The 19,194-nt window shown below is 35.2% G+C and overlaps 1 protein-coding gene across 1 annotated transcript in view; it reads right to left on the reverse strand.

Annotated features, from left to right (window-relative positions):
* Positions 1-782: 782 nt before the first annotated feature.
* The window catches only part of LOC149792629 (beta-1,3-galactosyltransferase 5-like), a 55,382-nt gene continuing 36,970 nt past the window's right edge, over positions 783-19,194 (reverse strand). The window contains exon 2 of the mRNA XM_089969421.1: positions 783-3,578. Coding sequence (XP_089825547.1) covers positions 2,381-3,553 — 1,173 coding nt within the window. The 5' untranslated portion in view covers positions 3,554-3,578 and the 3' untranslated portion in view covers positions 783-2,380. The remainder of the gene's footprint in view (positions 3,579-19,194) is intronic.

Below are 19,194 nucleotides of genomic sequence, written 5' to 3' on the forward strand. Positions count from 1 at the left end.
ATTGCACAACTAATTTATAAACGTGTTATGATAGCAATGATGTCGTGGCAAATTTTGCTCACAATTTAGCCATTTTCTGTTTTATGTTTTATGTTCTTTCCCAACCCGATAGAAAACCGCACAAGTAATGCCAGTGTATTGAAAAGAAGTACCAGCGATTCGTAAAATTGCATCTCTATTTCACTATCAAGTTATGTTGGAAAAAAATATGGAAAGTATTATTTTTAATTATCATAATGATCACCGTCACTCAAATGATCCAATTATCGATCCTCATTTCCTCCTCAACTCAATAGTAATTCAGCTCACAGGTGTGTACTATAATATTTGTACCCGTGCTTGAAAATAAGGATGACATGTATGTGATGTTTTGCAATGTTTCTACAGCATTCGCTCGTATTTGGCTTCAAAGCCTAATACATAATTATTTAAAGTCACATGGCCTTGATAGCACTCCTAATAATTGGTGATTAACTTCAAACAGATTTTGTCAATGTATTTAGTAACCAAATGTTCCGGCTGGCGTACAACAGTGCTCTGATTTAGGTCCGTTATCATTTAGTGTATTTTCTAACGATATAGGCTACTCGCTGAGGATAGATCACTGGCGGATTCATCAAATTATACTTACGAAACCGGACTATATACTGAACGTAGATTAACAAACGATTCAAAAATGGTATGGCAATGCTATCACAGTAGATCACCTTTTTCGTGCACTAAAATTCAAAACAGAAATTTTAATTTTGCTGACAATCACAAACAATCTAGCGTATTTTTTTGATAGCATACTTTAATCCACCTCCAAAAATATTAACGCACTGATAAAACTGATATATAAATTTAGTCGAGAAATATTAAAAGCAAGACATTTGAATTACATGCATTGTTACCTGAAGTGATATTACATGTAAAGGAGGCTCTCTTAAACTAAAAAATCTACAATTAGAAGCTGGGACGATTGTGATTTATATAATTGTAAGATTTATTACGAAACCTGTTGACCAACTATGGCAAATAAACGAAACATTCCATAAATTATGTTAATTTCGTACAGTTAAATACGGGGTCTATAGCTCTTAGCATGCTGAAATCCTACCACCAGCGGTTTTTGAGGCAAACATGTATAATATTGGTCTTCCTAATTCTAGACTCGAAGTAAGAATAAATTAATTTTGTCTACTTTATTCATGTCACCTTTAATTAAACGCAAAAGCAACTATTCTGTCTTCAGAACTGAAATACAGGTTAAGACCATACAAAGTACCCGCCTCTGTCTTAGTTTTTAATAGGAAATGATCTATTCTGTATACTAGAATTAGAAATAACTGTCATGTTTTACGTTTAGGCCGATAAATCAGCCCCACACCTATATTGATATTGACTTGTATTTTAAAGGCTGATATCACGTAAGTGGTAAGGACATCCGCATCGGATGAGGGAGGTTTCGGGTTCGAACCACAGCCGAGTAACACCATTTACTTGTAAAAATGGTACTAGCAGCAACCTCGGTTGGCACTCAACATTAAAAAGTCATTGTTTAGACTGGTCGTCCTGGTGACAGGATACTGTGACTGGGTGGAATATGATGCCACATTTTTTCGGCATGATGCCCCAGTGTTAGATATCAATATAAACTGTCACGCTGCAGACATCACAACGTTATGACTGACATTGTTAACGCCACGTTAAAAATCCAAACACACACGCACACACACACGCGTACACTATCTATATAAATTTTTTATCGATTGTAGATGAATGGCTTATCCCAGGCTGTGCAAACTTGCAGACATATCCCTTTATCGTTAGATAGTAATACAATAAATTTAAGCGAAATATGCAGATTCGATTTTTAGCACTTGAAATATTTGTGAAATTGAAATTAGGACAAAATTTGTCAAGGTAGTTCGTGCACCGTTCTGAAATGATTGGATGAAACGTATAAAGAGAACGAGTATGTCATATATGAAAACACACACACGAAGCTACTGTACGTTGTGGCAACTTCTCTTAGGAAGTCACAAAAAGTTCAGTTTGGGTGGGAATTCCCTCAAGAACATTGCAAACGCTAAGGCGTAGAATTCACGACAGAATAAACCGGTATGGCGAATGGGCTTCACAGAGAAAACCCATGGCATTAACGTGGAAAGTTCAAACTGACAACAACAAAAATTTCAGAAGAAAAAAATAAGCAACATGTTCACTCTATGTAGACCAAATCCAGACTGTGTGTAGCTAAATCCGGACTGTGTATACGTAAATCCACATTATGTGTAGGTAAATCTGAACTGTGTATAGATACATCTGGACTGGGTGTAGATACAATTATCTCCTTTTCAAAGACATTTCAGTAACACAAGAGAGAATTCTGTCACTTTCATCTAAATATGGGACAAATATTCTTATTGAACAAATTCCTTCGTTTACAGTTAAAACTTTCGGCTTGTGTAGTCAGGTTCCACAATAAATACATACACTTAGGAGAAATGTTTGTGACAGAAAGTTTAGAATAAAATCTGCATGGGTTGATTTTCTTTTCATCCATATGGGTGAAAACCGCTGAATGTTGTATCTTTAAATTCAAAATAGTTCGCAACACTCCTGTCATAAACGCGTCATCTACTGGACAGTATGGCAATCGTTCCGCTACGTCCAACATATCAGGTATGACGTTAAAGGGCAGGATATATGCCGTTCCAGATGTCAAATGAGGAAATACTGATTTGGGATATTCTTCAACTTTTATCCTATATTTTCCTTCTCTCCGTACAAGGCCACGAGTATATACCCAGCCGTGGATGGTTATATTGTTGATATTTGGATCCTTCAATAAATACTCAGATAATCTGGCTGCATTTATGAATGTATCGTCATCAGATTTAAGAATGTACTTGACGGAATTGCAATACGTTTTGATCCATTTTAGTCCACTCATCATTTTTCTAGTTAGGTTGTATCTCGACTCGATGAGATCTACCTGTACAATGTCCTTATGCTTATCACTCTCTTCTTGTAAAGCTTTTTGTTGTGTGATTTCATCTCCCATTTGCCCAAGTATAAACATCATTTTGGCAGAAACATTGAAAGATTCCTTGTGTCCCTTGACAACACTTCCCCAAGTTTCCCTTATTGCTTGTCTTTCCTCTGTATTCTTGGGTAACGAAAGTACAAAGATAAGCAAAAATGGTGGAGATGATACATTACATATATTCTTGCCATCTATGAGAAATTGTGTCGGGTAAGGAGTGATAATGGAATCCCATGACTTTCCATAAAGGCTTTGGATAGTTTCTTTCCTAGATTTGGTCATGAGGGTTTCTACTGTTGAACCATTGTGATCCGTTTTTGTAATTTCGATTCTAGGATTGTTCTGTAAGGTATCTGCGGATGGAACGCTATGAGGTATCCCAAAATCTGTTTTATTCATTTCAGCGACACTTCTCCCTGCAAGACTCTGATAGACGTTTCTAGTAAGAAAAGTTGCATTGAACAGGATAAGCAATATACCCACCATGCACAAAACTAGAAAGAATGGTCTTTGTTTATTCATTCTTCTGGCTCTCCCAATGAATTGCCTGAAATTAATAATAATAATAATAATAATAATAATAATGTTATAGTCTATTCCCAACATCTCACCCCACTGAACTAATACCATAATAAGCATTAATAGACTTTTTGTATTGCCACCATATCAAAGTATTGATCGATATACTATAAATAGTTTGCATTACGAATGTCACCCATGGTTTTTAATGATCCTAACATACCTGGATAACAGACGATAAAATTACATTACAAATTGTGTTATTCATTACAACTAATCTTTCACCGACATCAAAGCAGTTATAATTAGGATTAGCATAATTAAAGATAAAAGCAAAGTGCATATGAATATATATATATATATATATATATATATATATATATATATATATATATATATATATATATATATATAGATATATATATATATATATATATATATATATATATATATATATATATATATATATATTAAAAAAGAATAGTGTTTTCGCTTTGTTTTAAATAATTACAAAACTTGAAAACCTTTGCAAATGGGTATGTTGCTATCTCTTGACAAGATACATGCAAATTGGAAAACTGATTATTGTAGCCTCTTCAAATCTACTATAAATATTTTGCAACATCCTTGTGTGTAAGTGCAACTTTGCTCGTATTTATTTATATACAATGACACACATCATATTAGTGCTTGACTTTACAATGATCATGAACATCAATATGATATCCTACCAACCCAATCTTGTTTTCGATCTACTCTGATCTACTTAATCATTCTGTATATGCTAGCAAACCGGTCTGGCATTCTATCTACTTAGATCTTTTAGATTATTTAATATATGCCAGCAATCCAGTCTAGCATTACACCTACTCTACTCAATGGAAATCTTTACCCATATGATACCAACCCAATCTAGTGTTGTATCTACACTTCTCAATGGAAATCATTCCTTATATGCTAGCAACCAATGTTAGCATTCCTTCTATTCTACTCAATGGAAATAATTCCCTATATGCTAGCCACCCAGTCTAGCATTCCATCTCCTCTGCTCAATGGAAACCATTACCCGTGTGCTAGCAACCCAGTCTAGCATTCCATCTACAATGTTCAATGGAAATCATTCCCTATATGCTAGCAACCCAGTCTAGAATTCCATCTCTGCTCAGTGGAAATCATTACCCGTGTGCTAGCAACTCACTCTAGCATACCATCTACAATGTTCAATGAAAATCATTCCCTATATGCTAGCAATCCAGTCCAGCATTCCATCTCCTCTGCTCAATGGAAATCATTACACGTGTGCTAGCAACCCAGTCTAGCATTCCATCTACAATGTTCAATGGAAATCATTCCCTATATGCTAGCAAACCAGTCCAGCATAACATCTACTCTGCTCAATGGAAATCAGCCCATTCAAGCATACCATTTAATTTGCTCGACTGAATCATTCCCCGACTGCTAGCAGAAGTGCTGAAACGACACCTCATTCTACTATTCGAATATTCATAGCATGTATTCGGTTCGTATCGGAATATTCGTTGTGATGACAATATAGATCATTCCCGTCATCTTAGCTTAAATAAAAAGCCCAGAGCTTGAATTTTGAACATATTCTGTAAAATAAAAAGGGACCCATTGTTGTTCCTGCAAAATTAGTGGCCGTCAATGAAAGTAAAGAACACATTGGTTGACTATTTTGGGGGATATTCGGATGTCTGTCTTCATACATCAGTGAAATAGAAATGCACTTTTCAAGCCTGGTTTGGTAGTCACAAAACGTCACAATTTGGGTATGTACTCGACTCGTATGTTTTATATTTGGATAAAAGTTTATAAGCATCGTATGAATAGAAAATTGTTTTAAAAACTAGACTATTAAATATTAAATATTTGTTGTAAATTTTAATAACCGTGATGCACCAATAATAGATTTATATTGTCTCATTCCCATCTTCCCAATATCGCTAGAAGAGTAAGACTTTTCAGCATCACGTGTATCTTTTAAAATGAATTAATTAATATACAATAAAGAATACATCGTCATCTTACAAAATCTACTCTTGAACTGATTTCCCAGCAGTACTCTCACAATTAGAATAATTACAAACATTATATCATGGATTTGTAGGTTTTACATTTCCCTATAAATTAAACACTGACAGTTACAAAACCTGGACATGACGGAGGAAACTGAAATTTGTATGTTAACTTTACGGCAGCAACTGAGCAAGACTAGCCAAGCCAACGCTGTATAAATTTGTATGCCCAAGCAGTAGAAATTTGTTTACCCAAAATGTAGAAATTTGTTTACCCAAAATGTAGAAATTTGTTTACCCAAAATGTAGAAATTTGTATGCCTAAGCTGTAGGAACTTGTATGCTCGAATTGCAGAAATTTCTACACCCGAGCTGAATAAATTTGCATGCCCAAACTGTATAAACTTGTATGCTCAAACTGTAGAAATTGGTATGCCCTGCTGTATAAATTTGTATGCCCAACTGAAAAAATATGTATGCCCAAGCTGCAAGATACAGTGAGTAATGCATATGCTGTTTGAAATCGTGCTATAGATATACTTCGTGATACAGGTGACAAAAATATACATAAAAGAAAACGAAGGAAGAAGTGGCACGAAAGGTAGAGGTTCAGAGAGGCGAAGGGAACTTAGATGAGCAAGTCAGATTTATACTGGATTGCTATCCAAATAATAGTCTAAAAACGTGGCTAAAATGATGTCTTTGATGCCTTGCACTGCTAAAACAATTAAAGGAAGATTTTAATACTCTTGGATTAATCCTTTAATCTCCAAATAATATTCATAATTTCAAGAAAAACCTTTCAAGTGAAAAATGGTATTTGTATTAGGATTATGTAATTGTATATTCACGGATAAAATTTTTAATATAAAAACGAAGAGAAAATCACACATCATCCACATTGTCATTTTGATTTCAATATAAAGAAAGAAACCGACGGTCATTTAAAATTATCAGAGGCGACGGTCAGATAAAATTATCAGATGACATTTCCTTGCATCGAGCGAATAATGGATAAATTTCACTCAGTGTTTGAAAACCTGAGTTCAGGTGAAGCAACGAGCGGAAATACTGGAGTGTTTCACCATGAAATGAGCTATTTCTTTTATTCACTTGGAAGTAATTTTTCTTTTTATGTTAAGTTTAATCTTCATGGCTAGGTGTAGTGTATAACAGACTAAAACAGCAGATTTTGTATGGCACCTCGCACGATTGTGTTAGCTGTTTGCCTTTGTATTCGGCTGTGTTTTGTATATTCGTACATGAATAGCATCATAAGCGTTCCAGTTTCAAACGAAATAAGCACAACAATTAAATTGTTGTATCCGGACACGGTACTTCTGCGTGACTGGTAGCCTTACCACTAAGCCAAGGAATAACAACATGGCTGATGAAATACTTTCCTTAAATTGTTATCACTGGCTATTGACTGAAGTATTATTTTAAAAACCACAATAACGGTATTCACTTCAGTGAATTATCAAAATTATTTTTCTTCGAATATCCACTAATGCCTGGACTAGTGTAAAATAAATGCGTAGTATTAAACTGGATATGATCAGCAAAAGTAAAATATAAGTTTAAAATCAATCTATTTTTAGAAAAATATCAACACGCAATCTCAGTTTTGATAACAACGTAAAGAATATTTGCATTTATAATTATATGCAGATCATTAGAAAAAGTAAACACGCACTAATACAGACACGTGCCTAAGTGTTTGCTCATTTTAAAGGAAGCAATACTGAAAATTATTTTCGTGTTTTATTCTCTTAGTATGTGATGAGAAAAGTAAAATGTGACTTCAAAACTATCTATTTTATAAAACAACACGCGCACACATACTAATTAAACTTTTGAAAATGGTACATACAGACAAACATTCTGCACAGATGTAAAGATAAAATATAATATACAATCGCTAGTAAATGCATGTCATTTCTGTGTATTTCTTTAGGTAAAAGGTTATTTCTTCAAATTTTAATATGCTTCAAAACTGAGCATATACATTTAACTTTCATCAATTCAATGCATGTTAATACACTCTATTTTGATGTTAATACACTCTATGTTGATGTTAATACACTCTATATTGATGTTAATTCACTCTAACTTGACGTTAATATACTCTATTTTGAGTATATGATTATATTAAGGGTTACTTCTACAAGTCTTATATGTACACATTTGTTTTTCATGAAGTGATGACAAATAAAAATGATTGGTGTATAATTATGAGTAGCAGAACCTTCGAAGATGATAAACTTTATAACTCTTTGTATAAAAATAAAACAAACTTGAGATATATATATATATGACTAAAATGATTGTATTATCAAAAGATGATATTTTAAATACAGACATGTCATAAATGTTTTTTTTTTCTCTACATTAGTTTTACCACCACACTGTTTGATTGTTAAAATTTAAAGATATAAAAAAATAATTAAAATATCTTCTTTTATCAGATATCATGCATACTCTGACCATCATAACTTTGAGGGCACAAGGGAAATAATGCTGTATATATACAAGGCCGAACAAATACTATTTATAACTCCATACGTCTTTTTTGTACCTCAAACAAAAACACTGAAGAATAAACTGACAAACGAATGGATAGCAGTAAATCCAGTCATATGAAAGGCCGAAAATAAATATCAAAAGTCTTGCTCTCTTTAATGTGCTATTTAAAAAATGACTCGAAAGAAAATTACTTTTTTATTACCTACCGTGACACTCGAGGTAGATTGGTAAGGGCTATTTCAAGCAGACGTACCTTATTTCTAATTTTGAAAGTAATTACCTACGCTTACACACATGGCAGATTATGCTATATCATTCACAGTTACATAAATTTGGCGCATGACTAAGCATTTACAATGGTTTCGACAATAGACTATTTCTTTAATATTCCCTAGGTCAGTGATGCATTTCCACTTTAATCATGCTTAATATAAGAAAATAGCAAGAACAGAAATAATTCCCGGTTTCTATATGAGTTCGACATGTAACATAATATCACCGAAATCCCATTTCTCTCTCTCTCTCTCTCTCTCTCTCTCTCTCTCTCTCTCTCATGCCTTCAGATACAAAGAAATAGGTCGAAATCGGGGGGGGGGGGGGAGCATTTGAGTAGAATGAAATCTTGAATTTGAACTTAAAGTAACGATGAGGAATTAGGGTGGTAATAATGGTATGAATACACTTTCCATGGAATTTATTAACAATGTTATGCAATACCAGTGATATAAAGTTGCCAAAGTTTGTCTAGACGACACGCTCTCTTGTAAATTACTCTGCTAGGGTGCACATGATTGCCATTTTCTTTATGATGCTTCATTTTCTAAATCTTTCGTTTGCCGATAATACGGTTGTAAGCAAAGCAGTTTTAAGTTTCAAAAATGTTTAAGGTCCCTCTCCCTCTCTCTCTCTCTCTCTCTCTTATCCTCACTAGGTTGATTGGTCTGTCAGCTTGATAGTTTTGTTGGAGTTTACACTGATACAGATCTCTCTCTCCCTCTCTCCCCCCCCCCTTTCTCTCTCTCTCTCTCTCTCTCTCTCTCTCTCTCTCTCTCTCTCTCATCTGTGATGACAGTCTATTCGATCAACAGAAACAACAAGAGAGAAGGACAAAACAAGCAATATCATGGTAGAGCCTGCACCAAAAACCATCTCACTGTTGTTGTTGATTTGTCACTGTTTGGGTGGCAAGCAATACAGTGTTTGAAGCTGAATTTAATCTCTGTAAAGATTATGAATAGTGTTACGTGTTTAGGCTCGAATAAGCAGTAACACAGAAAGAGTGAAAACAACAAGCTTTTTAAAATTTAACAAAAAATTTATGTCCCTGAAAAAATTCTGTAAAAATGAACAAATACGAACTTACGGTTTCAGGAATCAAATCCAAAAATAATACAAGAATAATCCACGAATTAAATTGCAAAAGTCCTAATAATAAAATGTTCTACTGAATTCAAGTTCGAGTCCCAACGAAGAATCCAAGATGGAAGGCGATGACGTAAGCCGTATCCTATACAATGTTGTCATTTACAGTTCCTTGTAAATAATACTCCTGTGTTGGAAATCAGAATAAAATTGGTAAACAAATATTTCCGGAGAATAAAGAATTAATCCTTTTGAAATCTAAATGATCTGAAGATAATTAACTTAAAAATATGGTACAACAAAGAAAACAACTTGATACCGAGTGTAAAAGTCCGAAAACTGAGAAAGTTCTCTCTACACATCTCTATTAAAACTAACAAATGCGTAGATATGGAAAAACTAGAATTGCGAAATAAAAGGAGGGGGACACGTGATCGTGTTTGTGTCACGTACACCAAAAATGACCCTGACGAAAACCAATCATTTTTTCTAAGAAATAAAAAATAAAAAAGTTGTTTACATCTTAAACCCAAAGCCCCATCATGACCTTGACAACAACCAATCACTTAAAAATAAAAATAGAACTTTGTTTACTAATTTGGAATCAAGGTCAGCATCCAGGCCAACGCCTAGTGTTTATGAAAGAATGATTCAGGTCAACCAATTTTCTGGAAAAATATCATCTCCAGTGAATCAATTTACATTACAGTCACGTGTAAGAAAAATAATTACAAAAAATTCAAAGCTGACAAACAAACATTTGAATTAAAACAAATATATATTAAGTCGGATATGCGTAACAATAGCTACTAGAGCTGCAGATCAATATCTTGGAGCTGTTAAATGTATATAAGTGTATCCATTTATGAAGATAAGTATTTTCCCACGATTTCGTGTATAGGTATCCGCGTATGTACTTATAAGATAAATACTCCAGCAAAACAATCTAGGCCGGTTTTCTTATTGTTTCGAAATGTGTATTTGCAATAACAAAAACGTAAATGTTGAACCAGGATATAGGATTGAACATTCTTTTTTAAAAAACGGTTTTCCTAAAGGAAGCTAAATGAAAACCCTTTTGGAAGTTTAAAAATTGATTATTAAAAGACTCAAAATATGTTAAAAAATAAAAGAGGATATCCTTAAAATTAAACATCAGCATGGATACGCAGATCAGTTAGAAACTTTTGATAATATACATTTATCGGATAATATACATTTATCTGATAATATACCATTAGCTGGTCTTAATTAGAGGAACAACAGTTTCAGATCCATCTTATACGAATACAAATCAACTCAACATCAACAGGGAAATCAGCTACCTGCATGTAGAATCATATTAGAAGAGAGAAATGGTGTGATTGAAGTATAAAAACTGAAGGGGAAAAGGGCCTTAAAGATATGAAGAACAAACAGATGATCGGAATGTGTATTAAAGTTAGATTCTGTGGATGAAGAAGGAGAGAACGTGACAAAATGTTTCTGTAATTTAGGAACTAAACATTTACATATGTAAGATGAAGCCAACCTTTGTTAAAAGCAGTGGCATTCTTAACAGAATCTGAACGATTTTTTTGCAATGAAGCCAAATTACGATTTTATATAATAAGCGTTAGGTTAATCATGTCTTTTTTAAATAATTAAGTATCCATACGTTCTTAAACGGTCTTATATCACATACAGAAGCCTCAAATATTCTACAAAAAGTCCCTATTTAGAATTCCCAGGATCTGTTGGATTCAAGGTAGAATTTATGCATTTTTTCGGAAAGATATTAGACAGTTTCAAGAGACTGCAGGTTTTGAACGTGGTGAAATTTTGTTCCGCACAGAATGAAGGAGTTATTTGATGTATGACTAAAGCTGAGAAATCTAAGCAGCACATTTCAAAATGAAGGTCTTTTCACTCCCGAATAAATTTCCATGTATTGAAAGTTGCATTACTATCTCAGGATGCATATGATACTATTGTTATGTATATTTAATTTGCATTTTTTTTAAAAAAAAAATTGCAATTGTTTCATTACATGCTATTGTAATGTAACATTATATGTTGGACTTATGCTGGACTTATCCAAAGCTCGTAATACTATCTCAGTATACAGATGATATTATCTCAGTATGCAGATGATATTATCTGAGTATGCAGATGATACTATCTCAGTATACAGATGATATTATCTCAATATGCAGATTATAATATCTCAGTATGCAGATGCTACTATCTCAGTATGCAGATGATACTATCTGAGTAGGCAGATAATACTGTCTCAGTATGCACATAATACTCTCTCAGTGTGCACATGATACTGTCTCAGTATGCATATCATACTATCTCAGTATACACATGATGCTATCTCAGTATGCACATGATACTATCTCAGTATGCACATGATACCATCTCAGTTTGCACATGATACTATCTCAGTCTGTATATGATGCTATCTCAGTATGCAGATGATACATCACTTGCTATTGATAATTCAGGGAAATATCTGGTCTGTGTTATGCCATTTATATCAATATTCCAAATGTTCTGGTCTAAGTATAAATACTGATAGAAAAAAGTTAGTTATTATCGGAAAAAGAACATATAGAAACAAACAATATTGTAGTGAATATAAACTCAATTGTGGTTGTACCGAGTTATTTTTCAGAAGAGTAGAGTTTTAAAAAGAATTTGGAAAGAAATTTAAGTCTTAATTGTCTCTATAAACTTCACCCGTATCCAAAACGAATCACCTTTTATCGTCGATAAATTACATACACTATTTTGCAAGTTTGTATGGCCTTAGTCCAGGGACAAAATGAAATGAAATATTGCCTTGAAGGATTTTCATGTTGTTGGAATAATTATGATTAAAGTATATTTAATTTTTTAAATGATTTGAAATTAATATGGTTTAGAAGATTGTTGTCTCATAAGTCAAAATGGAAAAAAATTCTAAAATACAGAGAAGTACATTTCATTTGGAAGTGTTTGATAACTCAGAAAGGATCTGAAAGAAAAAGCGTTATGAAGCATATTTCTAACTTATTATATCATTCAAAATGGTCCCAGCTGAAGAGTTTTAGAGCCATACATATCGTTTAATATTTAACTTGCAATAGGTACAAAAGTGTTGTGTTACAAAACATGGTTTCAGAAAGGTATTAGATTTGCGATTGATTTTGCAAATAAAGATTGTTCTCGATACGTTTTGATAATTTTACAAATAGATTTTCTATTTAGATTAATTTCTTACAGTGATTGGAAGCAATGGAATGCCAAGGAAGGAAACGGAATTCTGAGTTTTGGCACTTTAGAATATACCGACTGGCAGCACTGTTTCTGCTAAAAAATGAAAACAAACGTTTAAATCTTAGATTAGTGCAGCTTAAAATATCACACAAAATCTTGGCCAATAATATAGATCTCCAAAGAATTAGAACTATTTCCAAAAACTATGATTGTTTAGCATGCTAAATGCAGGGACAGTATATTGCAGTTTTGGGAACAATGACAGATTGACATACCTATCAAAATGACAGATTTCGACACTGTTTCTAAGATGCTTATGCGGAATAACTACAAAGCTTTCCGTAACCAATTCATTATGCAGGCGGTGTTAAGGCTTGATCTGTGTCAATATGTTTATTAAAAAAGATCCAGTTTCAGTATTCTTAATGAGAAAGGTCGAGACAATAAATGTTAAGACAGCAAAAGGGCGAGATTTCTCCGTCACATGGTTAGAACAACAAATACTGGTGCAAGAAAGATAAGCTTTCTCATTGAAAACTACATGGGCAGTAATTGAAAAAGTAATGACCTACTGACGCAATTACCTGAATCATCTAGTGGGCTGAACTGAGCATATTTTTCCAGAGAGTGTTAATCATTCACCTATGAGAAATTCAAACCAACTTACCTTAGAATAAAAACAATGAAAACCATTATTAACTGACGAAGAGGTTCTTACAGAGGTATGTCCATCAACAACAAACCAAAGTAGTTTGATTTGAAAAAATGATATACACAACTTGTTTATGTAATGCTGTATAGTCTGCGCCACGAAACTTCTATCAAAGGGTGTTCATTGAAGCGCACGGATGTACCATGGGTCGATGAACATTTTTTGTCAAAACTTTTGTACTTGTTATCGAAGTAGTGGGGATCATTCGGGGACTAACATTTGCCAATAGATTAACATGACGTGGACTGTATGGGGTCATCGAGAAATCCTATGTTAAAGTGGCCCATATGTTTAACAAGGGAATTGGCTTTTGGGGTCAAAAATTGTTTATGGGCTCAAAAGTGTTTATAGGGTCAAAGGTATTTTTGAGGTGAAACGAGAAGAGTAATGTAAATATTACAAACACATACACACAGCATAGACATACACAAATGTCAATCTTTGAAAAACATATCTAATTTCTAGAGATCTGAATGGCCTTGTAAAAACATGTTGGGTTTCGTTTACTTCTTTTGCAACCATTTTTTCCACCATTTTCCATGAAGACTTTTTTTTTTGAGACTGTTATTTTTGTCACCTCAGTAGGGTCCGATCTGGATGCCCCATATGTCTAAATTTCTCCTAAATATCCACCCAGTTCGTATTCATGTGTTCAAAGTCCCTTTCTGTCTTATGACCTTCCGTTTTTTTTTTCTCTCCTACTTCCTGCTAGCCTTAATCGTCCCATCTCCTTCTGCTAACACTTTTTTAATCAGACTCTTGACAGTCTCAAGTGCAGCCACTTCACTTCTAACACGGATTAGGTATACCACTGAGCCTCTACTTGCTCTAGCAACTTTCGGCCCTGCTTTCTTCTTGTCAATCAATCAATCAATTAAAGGATTTAAGTCGAATACGCAACTAGTGCTTTCGCGACTGGTTAAATCTCGAAGGTCCAGATTTTCAATTGATCGGGACTGTAGGAATGGAGGCACTACAGTCCCACTTTTATGTGCGAATGTCGCACTTTTTAATTCATGAACATGTCCGGCCGAGGAAAGGAGAAAAGGGGCCCGCGGGACTCAAGTCCAGTTGTACTAGTGGACAGAAATCTATTGCAATGGTGTGTAAGTCACTCGTGTAATTTTCCTAATCCTTTGAGTTGTGTAATTTCATTACTATTTTTAATTAAAGTTGGAATTTGGTGTACATGGTGTAATTTTGATTTTCCGAAATGTTGACAATCAGCTGGGTGTCAGGCACCCTATACATGTTTGGGTCACGCTGTGTTTACTTTCGGTTTTCATTTTGTTGGTGGTTTACAAAGGATCGAATTATGGTTGTGGGTATAGAGCTTTTATCGAAAGAGGTCTTCAATAGCCGAAGGAAGAACCTCATATAAATTGGCAATTTGAAAGTCGATGTCCGTTTTCTTCTTTACTCCTTCTTCAATCTGTGATACCCTCTTTCTTTCTTCCTCGTGCTGTTGTAGTGTTTTGCTAGAGTTTGCTGTTCTATTTCGACTCGATTTTCATTGCCTTAGATCTTGATTTTGCGACTGGTCTTTTATCGCCACGATTCTTTATTTAACAGCTATAGTGAATTTAGAAGGTATATTGTGCCCCTTTTTGTTGTATAAATTAGTATGTTTGGTCTGAGTATAAGTGTTGGATTTACATGTCGTGTTAATAATTGGGGACTGTGTTGTTGTTGTTGTTTATTTAGTTCCGCAGTGGTGTGTGTGTGTGTGTGTGTGTGTGGCCTCTTGACTTGGCTTAGGTCACCTTATAGTCTTAAGATGGTTGGGGCCTAAGTATATTTTGTGTTTATTTGTACTTTACCACTCTTGTTGTCGTGTGTATCTGGGCCTGATGGCAGGGGTTTGCCACCTTTATAATATGTATACATAGTTATGAGAATATGTGTGTTGTTTTTCTCAGACCATGATGGTTAGTATTATGTTAGCTGCATGCCTACATGAGGGGGAAACAATAAAAAATATTTATATAAAAAAAACCCACACACAACAACAACCATGGACGTGCGCTTCAGCTAGCAGTCTTACCTTACTGATTTAGCCCTTCTATTAATTGTTATTATAATTACTTGTGGTTGGATTTATATGTTACCATGTTTGTTAATTTGTTTGAGGTACCTTATTATGTTCATGTATGTGGTATCGATGTTTTTGTTGCGTACCTTGTCCAAAAATTCAGGGTATGTTGATGGGGAATTCATTTTCTTTTGGTAATCTTGGAAACCGACTCGTTGATTATGGTATCTGGGACAGGTGTTGAATACGTGGTCCAGTGTTTCTGCAGCAGGGCAATGTGGACAGTAGTTTGGTTCAATTCCTTCCTGAGATGTTTCCCAAAGCTGTTTCGGAGTAAAATTTTTCCTGTTTTGATCCTATTGATAATTCGGATGTCCACGATTTCCAGGATTTTAGGTGTCGTGATTACCCTTGTGGCCTCTTTTTGGAGTTGGTATAAATGTCTGCCCTTGTTGGTGTTGTCCCAGAGCTGCTGCCATTTCTTGTTCATTTTGCTTCTTATCTGGCTATGTATCTCATACACACTGTAATTAAGTGTTTCTGTTACATTGTTCAGGAGATTGTATTTCGCTCTTCAGTCAGCTTTATCGTTGCCAATCAGATTGATGTGAGAAGGTACCCATAGAAATTCGATGGTTTGTTGTTTATCCTCGATCTCCCTGATGGATAACATAGTGTCTTCTAGCATATTTGCTCTACTTTTTGATGTGCCAGTGTCTAAGGATTTGAGTACGCTTAGAGAGTCTGTTATAATGACGTACTGGCTGTGGTTTTGGGTCTTGATCCATTTGAGGGCTTCATTTATTGCTCAGAATTCTGCTGTGTAAATGGAGCAGCCATCCGGGAGTCTTGCACCAAATTCAACTTGTTGTTGCGGCACCACTATTGCAGCCGCAGTTCTGTTTAGTTATTTCGATTTAGATCCGTCTGTGTAGATTTTAAGAAATCCAGAGTAAGTTTCTTCGATGATTTTCTGGATTTCTGTTAGCATTTTTGGTGGGTTTTGTAGTTTGGATCCTACGTTCTGGGCAGACAGGTTTATTTTGGACGTGCAGTTTTTCCAAGGGGTAGGATCTTTGATTTTGTATTGTTCTGCTTGAATTCCGGATAGTTGAATTTCATCACAGAGTGTGTGTACTTTCTTACCTGCTGGGTGGTTTAGAGCTCGTTTTTGCCTGAACGGAATGTTGCACTTTTTAATCATCATTTTGGTTGGGTTGGTGTCTTGATGTATTGAGTTTCTGGTAGCATATCTCAATATGTGCTTTTCTCGTCTGAGATGCAACGGTAGATCTCCCGTCAGTGTTTGTAGCTCCTCGAGTGAGATGTTAGGTAGGGTCCCTGTACATAGTCTAAGTGCTTTATATAGTATACTGTCCAGTTTCTTAAGCAGGTCTTTGTTTGCCGAGGCATACACCTGGCAATCGTAGTCCAGTTTAGCCCTGATTAATGATTTGTAGAGCATGAACATAGTTTGTTGGTCAGCTCCCCACGTTGTCCCCTTGATATTTTTTAGGAGGTTGATGTCTTGTTGGCAATTTTTGATTAGGTTTGTTATGTGCGTTTTCCAATTAAGTGTTTCGTTAAGTAGCATTCCCAAAAAGTATTTTTTTTTTACGAATGGGATTGGTGTATTTTGGATGTAGAGTTTTGGGTATGTAGTAGGTTTTCTGTTTGTTGGGGAGAAAAGCATTCCTATTGTTTTAGTATCAGATATTTTGAATCCATAGTTGTCTGCCCATTTGCCGATGGCGTCTAGGCTTTGCTGTAGTTGCTTGATGTTGTTTTGGCTGTTGGGGTTGCCTGCCTTCCATATTCCACTATCGTCAGCAAATTGGGACAGTTCGACTAGGTTGTTGGTAATATTGTTGCAGAGGTTGTTGATCATGAGGTTGAACAGTGTTGGACTTATTACGCTTCCCTGGGGAGTTCCATTGTCCAAAGTGTAAGTCGCAGAGAGTGCATCGCCTACTCTCGTTTTGATTTGCCTCCCCGTTAGGAAGTTTGAGATCCAACGGTGCATTCTTCCTGTTATGCCGAACTGACTGAGTTTGGAAATGAGGCCTTTAGTCCAGACCATATCAAACGCTTTTTCGAGGTCTAGGAATACCGCAATTAAGTGCCTATCTTTTTCCGTTTGGCATTGAAGGCAAGTTTAATGCTGGCTTCTAGTCGAATTAGCTGATCAATGGAGGAGCGTTTGGTTCGAAATCCACTTTGATTTTCAGTAAGTAGGTGGTTTTGTTCCAGGTGGTGTCTTAGCCGGTTGTTGATCATTGTTTCCATGACTTTGCAGATGGTGTTAGTGAAGGAGATCGGTCTATATAATGTTATGTTTTTGGGCTCTTTTCCTGGTTTAGGTATGGCTATAACCACTGCTTGTTTCCATAATGTGGGCATGTGTCCAGTGTGCCATATTAGGTTTATCATGTCAAGTATAATTCTGTGCATATTTATCGGGAGATTTTTATAGATGTCATAGCCGAGGTTGTCTTCACCTGGGGATGTGTTTTTTTTCTGTTTTTGTTAAGTAGTGCTTTTCTCCATTCATCGAGGTTGAATGAGTCATTTAGTGGTAAGTCATTGTTGGTTTAGTCCGTGAATATGTGAGGGAATTCTTCTTCGATTGCCCGTCTTTGCTCCATAAATATTTGGGTATGATTGTTATTAATTCTGGAATTAGCAAAATGTCTTACCGGTTGTTCTGCTTTGATCTGATTGGTGTCGGTTCCTGATATTTTTGGTGATGTTGCTGGGACCTTCCCTTTCATGGCTTTGACTTTTGCCCAGACTTTTTTAGAGTTGGTATGATGGTTGAGTGTGGAGCAGTATGCTCGCCATGAATTAGTTTTTGCTTCCTTTATTACTGTTCTTGTGTTGTTTTCTTTTTGCTTGTATATTATAAAGTCCGAATCTAGATTTGTGTGTTTAAAGCGGTTGAGGGCTTTCTTGTTTTCCTTGATGGCTATGCGGCAATTGTCTGTCCACCATGGTATACTATTGTGGATGGATTTCCCGCTAGTTTTAGGTATACTGTTTTGTGCAGCTTCATTGATAGCCTGGGTTATGTTGTGACAATATTGATTTGCCTCGTTACTTTGAAGTTCTTTCAGTTGTATCTTGCTCAAGGCTTGTTGGAAGAGATCCCAATTGGCTTGCTTTGTTTTCCATTTTTGTATGGTTACTTGTTGCGTTTTTGGACTTTGTATGTATATTGTTATACATAGCGGGAAGTGGTCACTGCCAAGTGAGCTTTGTTGTAGCACTTCCCAGTCCGTCATAAGTGCAAGGTTTTAAATCTTTAGGTGTCAGTTTTCCGTGGATGGGGTCTATTCTGGTGGGTGTGCCGGTATTTAATATTACAAGTTAATTCTCTCTGGCGTATTTCTCGATGTTTTTTCCTCTTGTGTCTATATGGTCATCACCCCATTCAGTGTGGTGTGCATTAAAGTCCCCACATATTATGCTATTTATACCCTTACCTTTGAATAGCACCGAGTAAGTTTGGGTGGGGTTTGTATTATTTCCTCCAGGGTAATAGATATTATAAATATGTAAGTTTTTTTGTCCCAATTTAATATTGATTGTTTGATATTCAATTAAGTTTCCATTTAAATTAATGTTAGTGTCTATCTATACTGCATCTGTTATATCGTTGTGAACATATATGGCAAGTCCTCCTCCTTTTTTTCCATTACTCCTATGCTTAAGAATCTTTGTGTCAAAACCATTT

This window comes from Sinohyriopsis cumingii, chromosome 9, assembly GCF_028554795.1.
Source record: "Sinohyriopsis cumingii isolate HCF-2022 chromosome 9, ASM2855479v2, whole genome shotgun sequence".
Lineage (NCBI taxonomy): Eukaryota > Metazoa > Mollusca > Bivalvia > Unionida > Unionidae > Sinohyriopsis > Sinohyriopsis cumingii.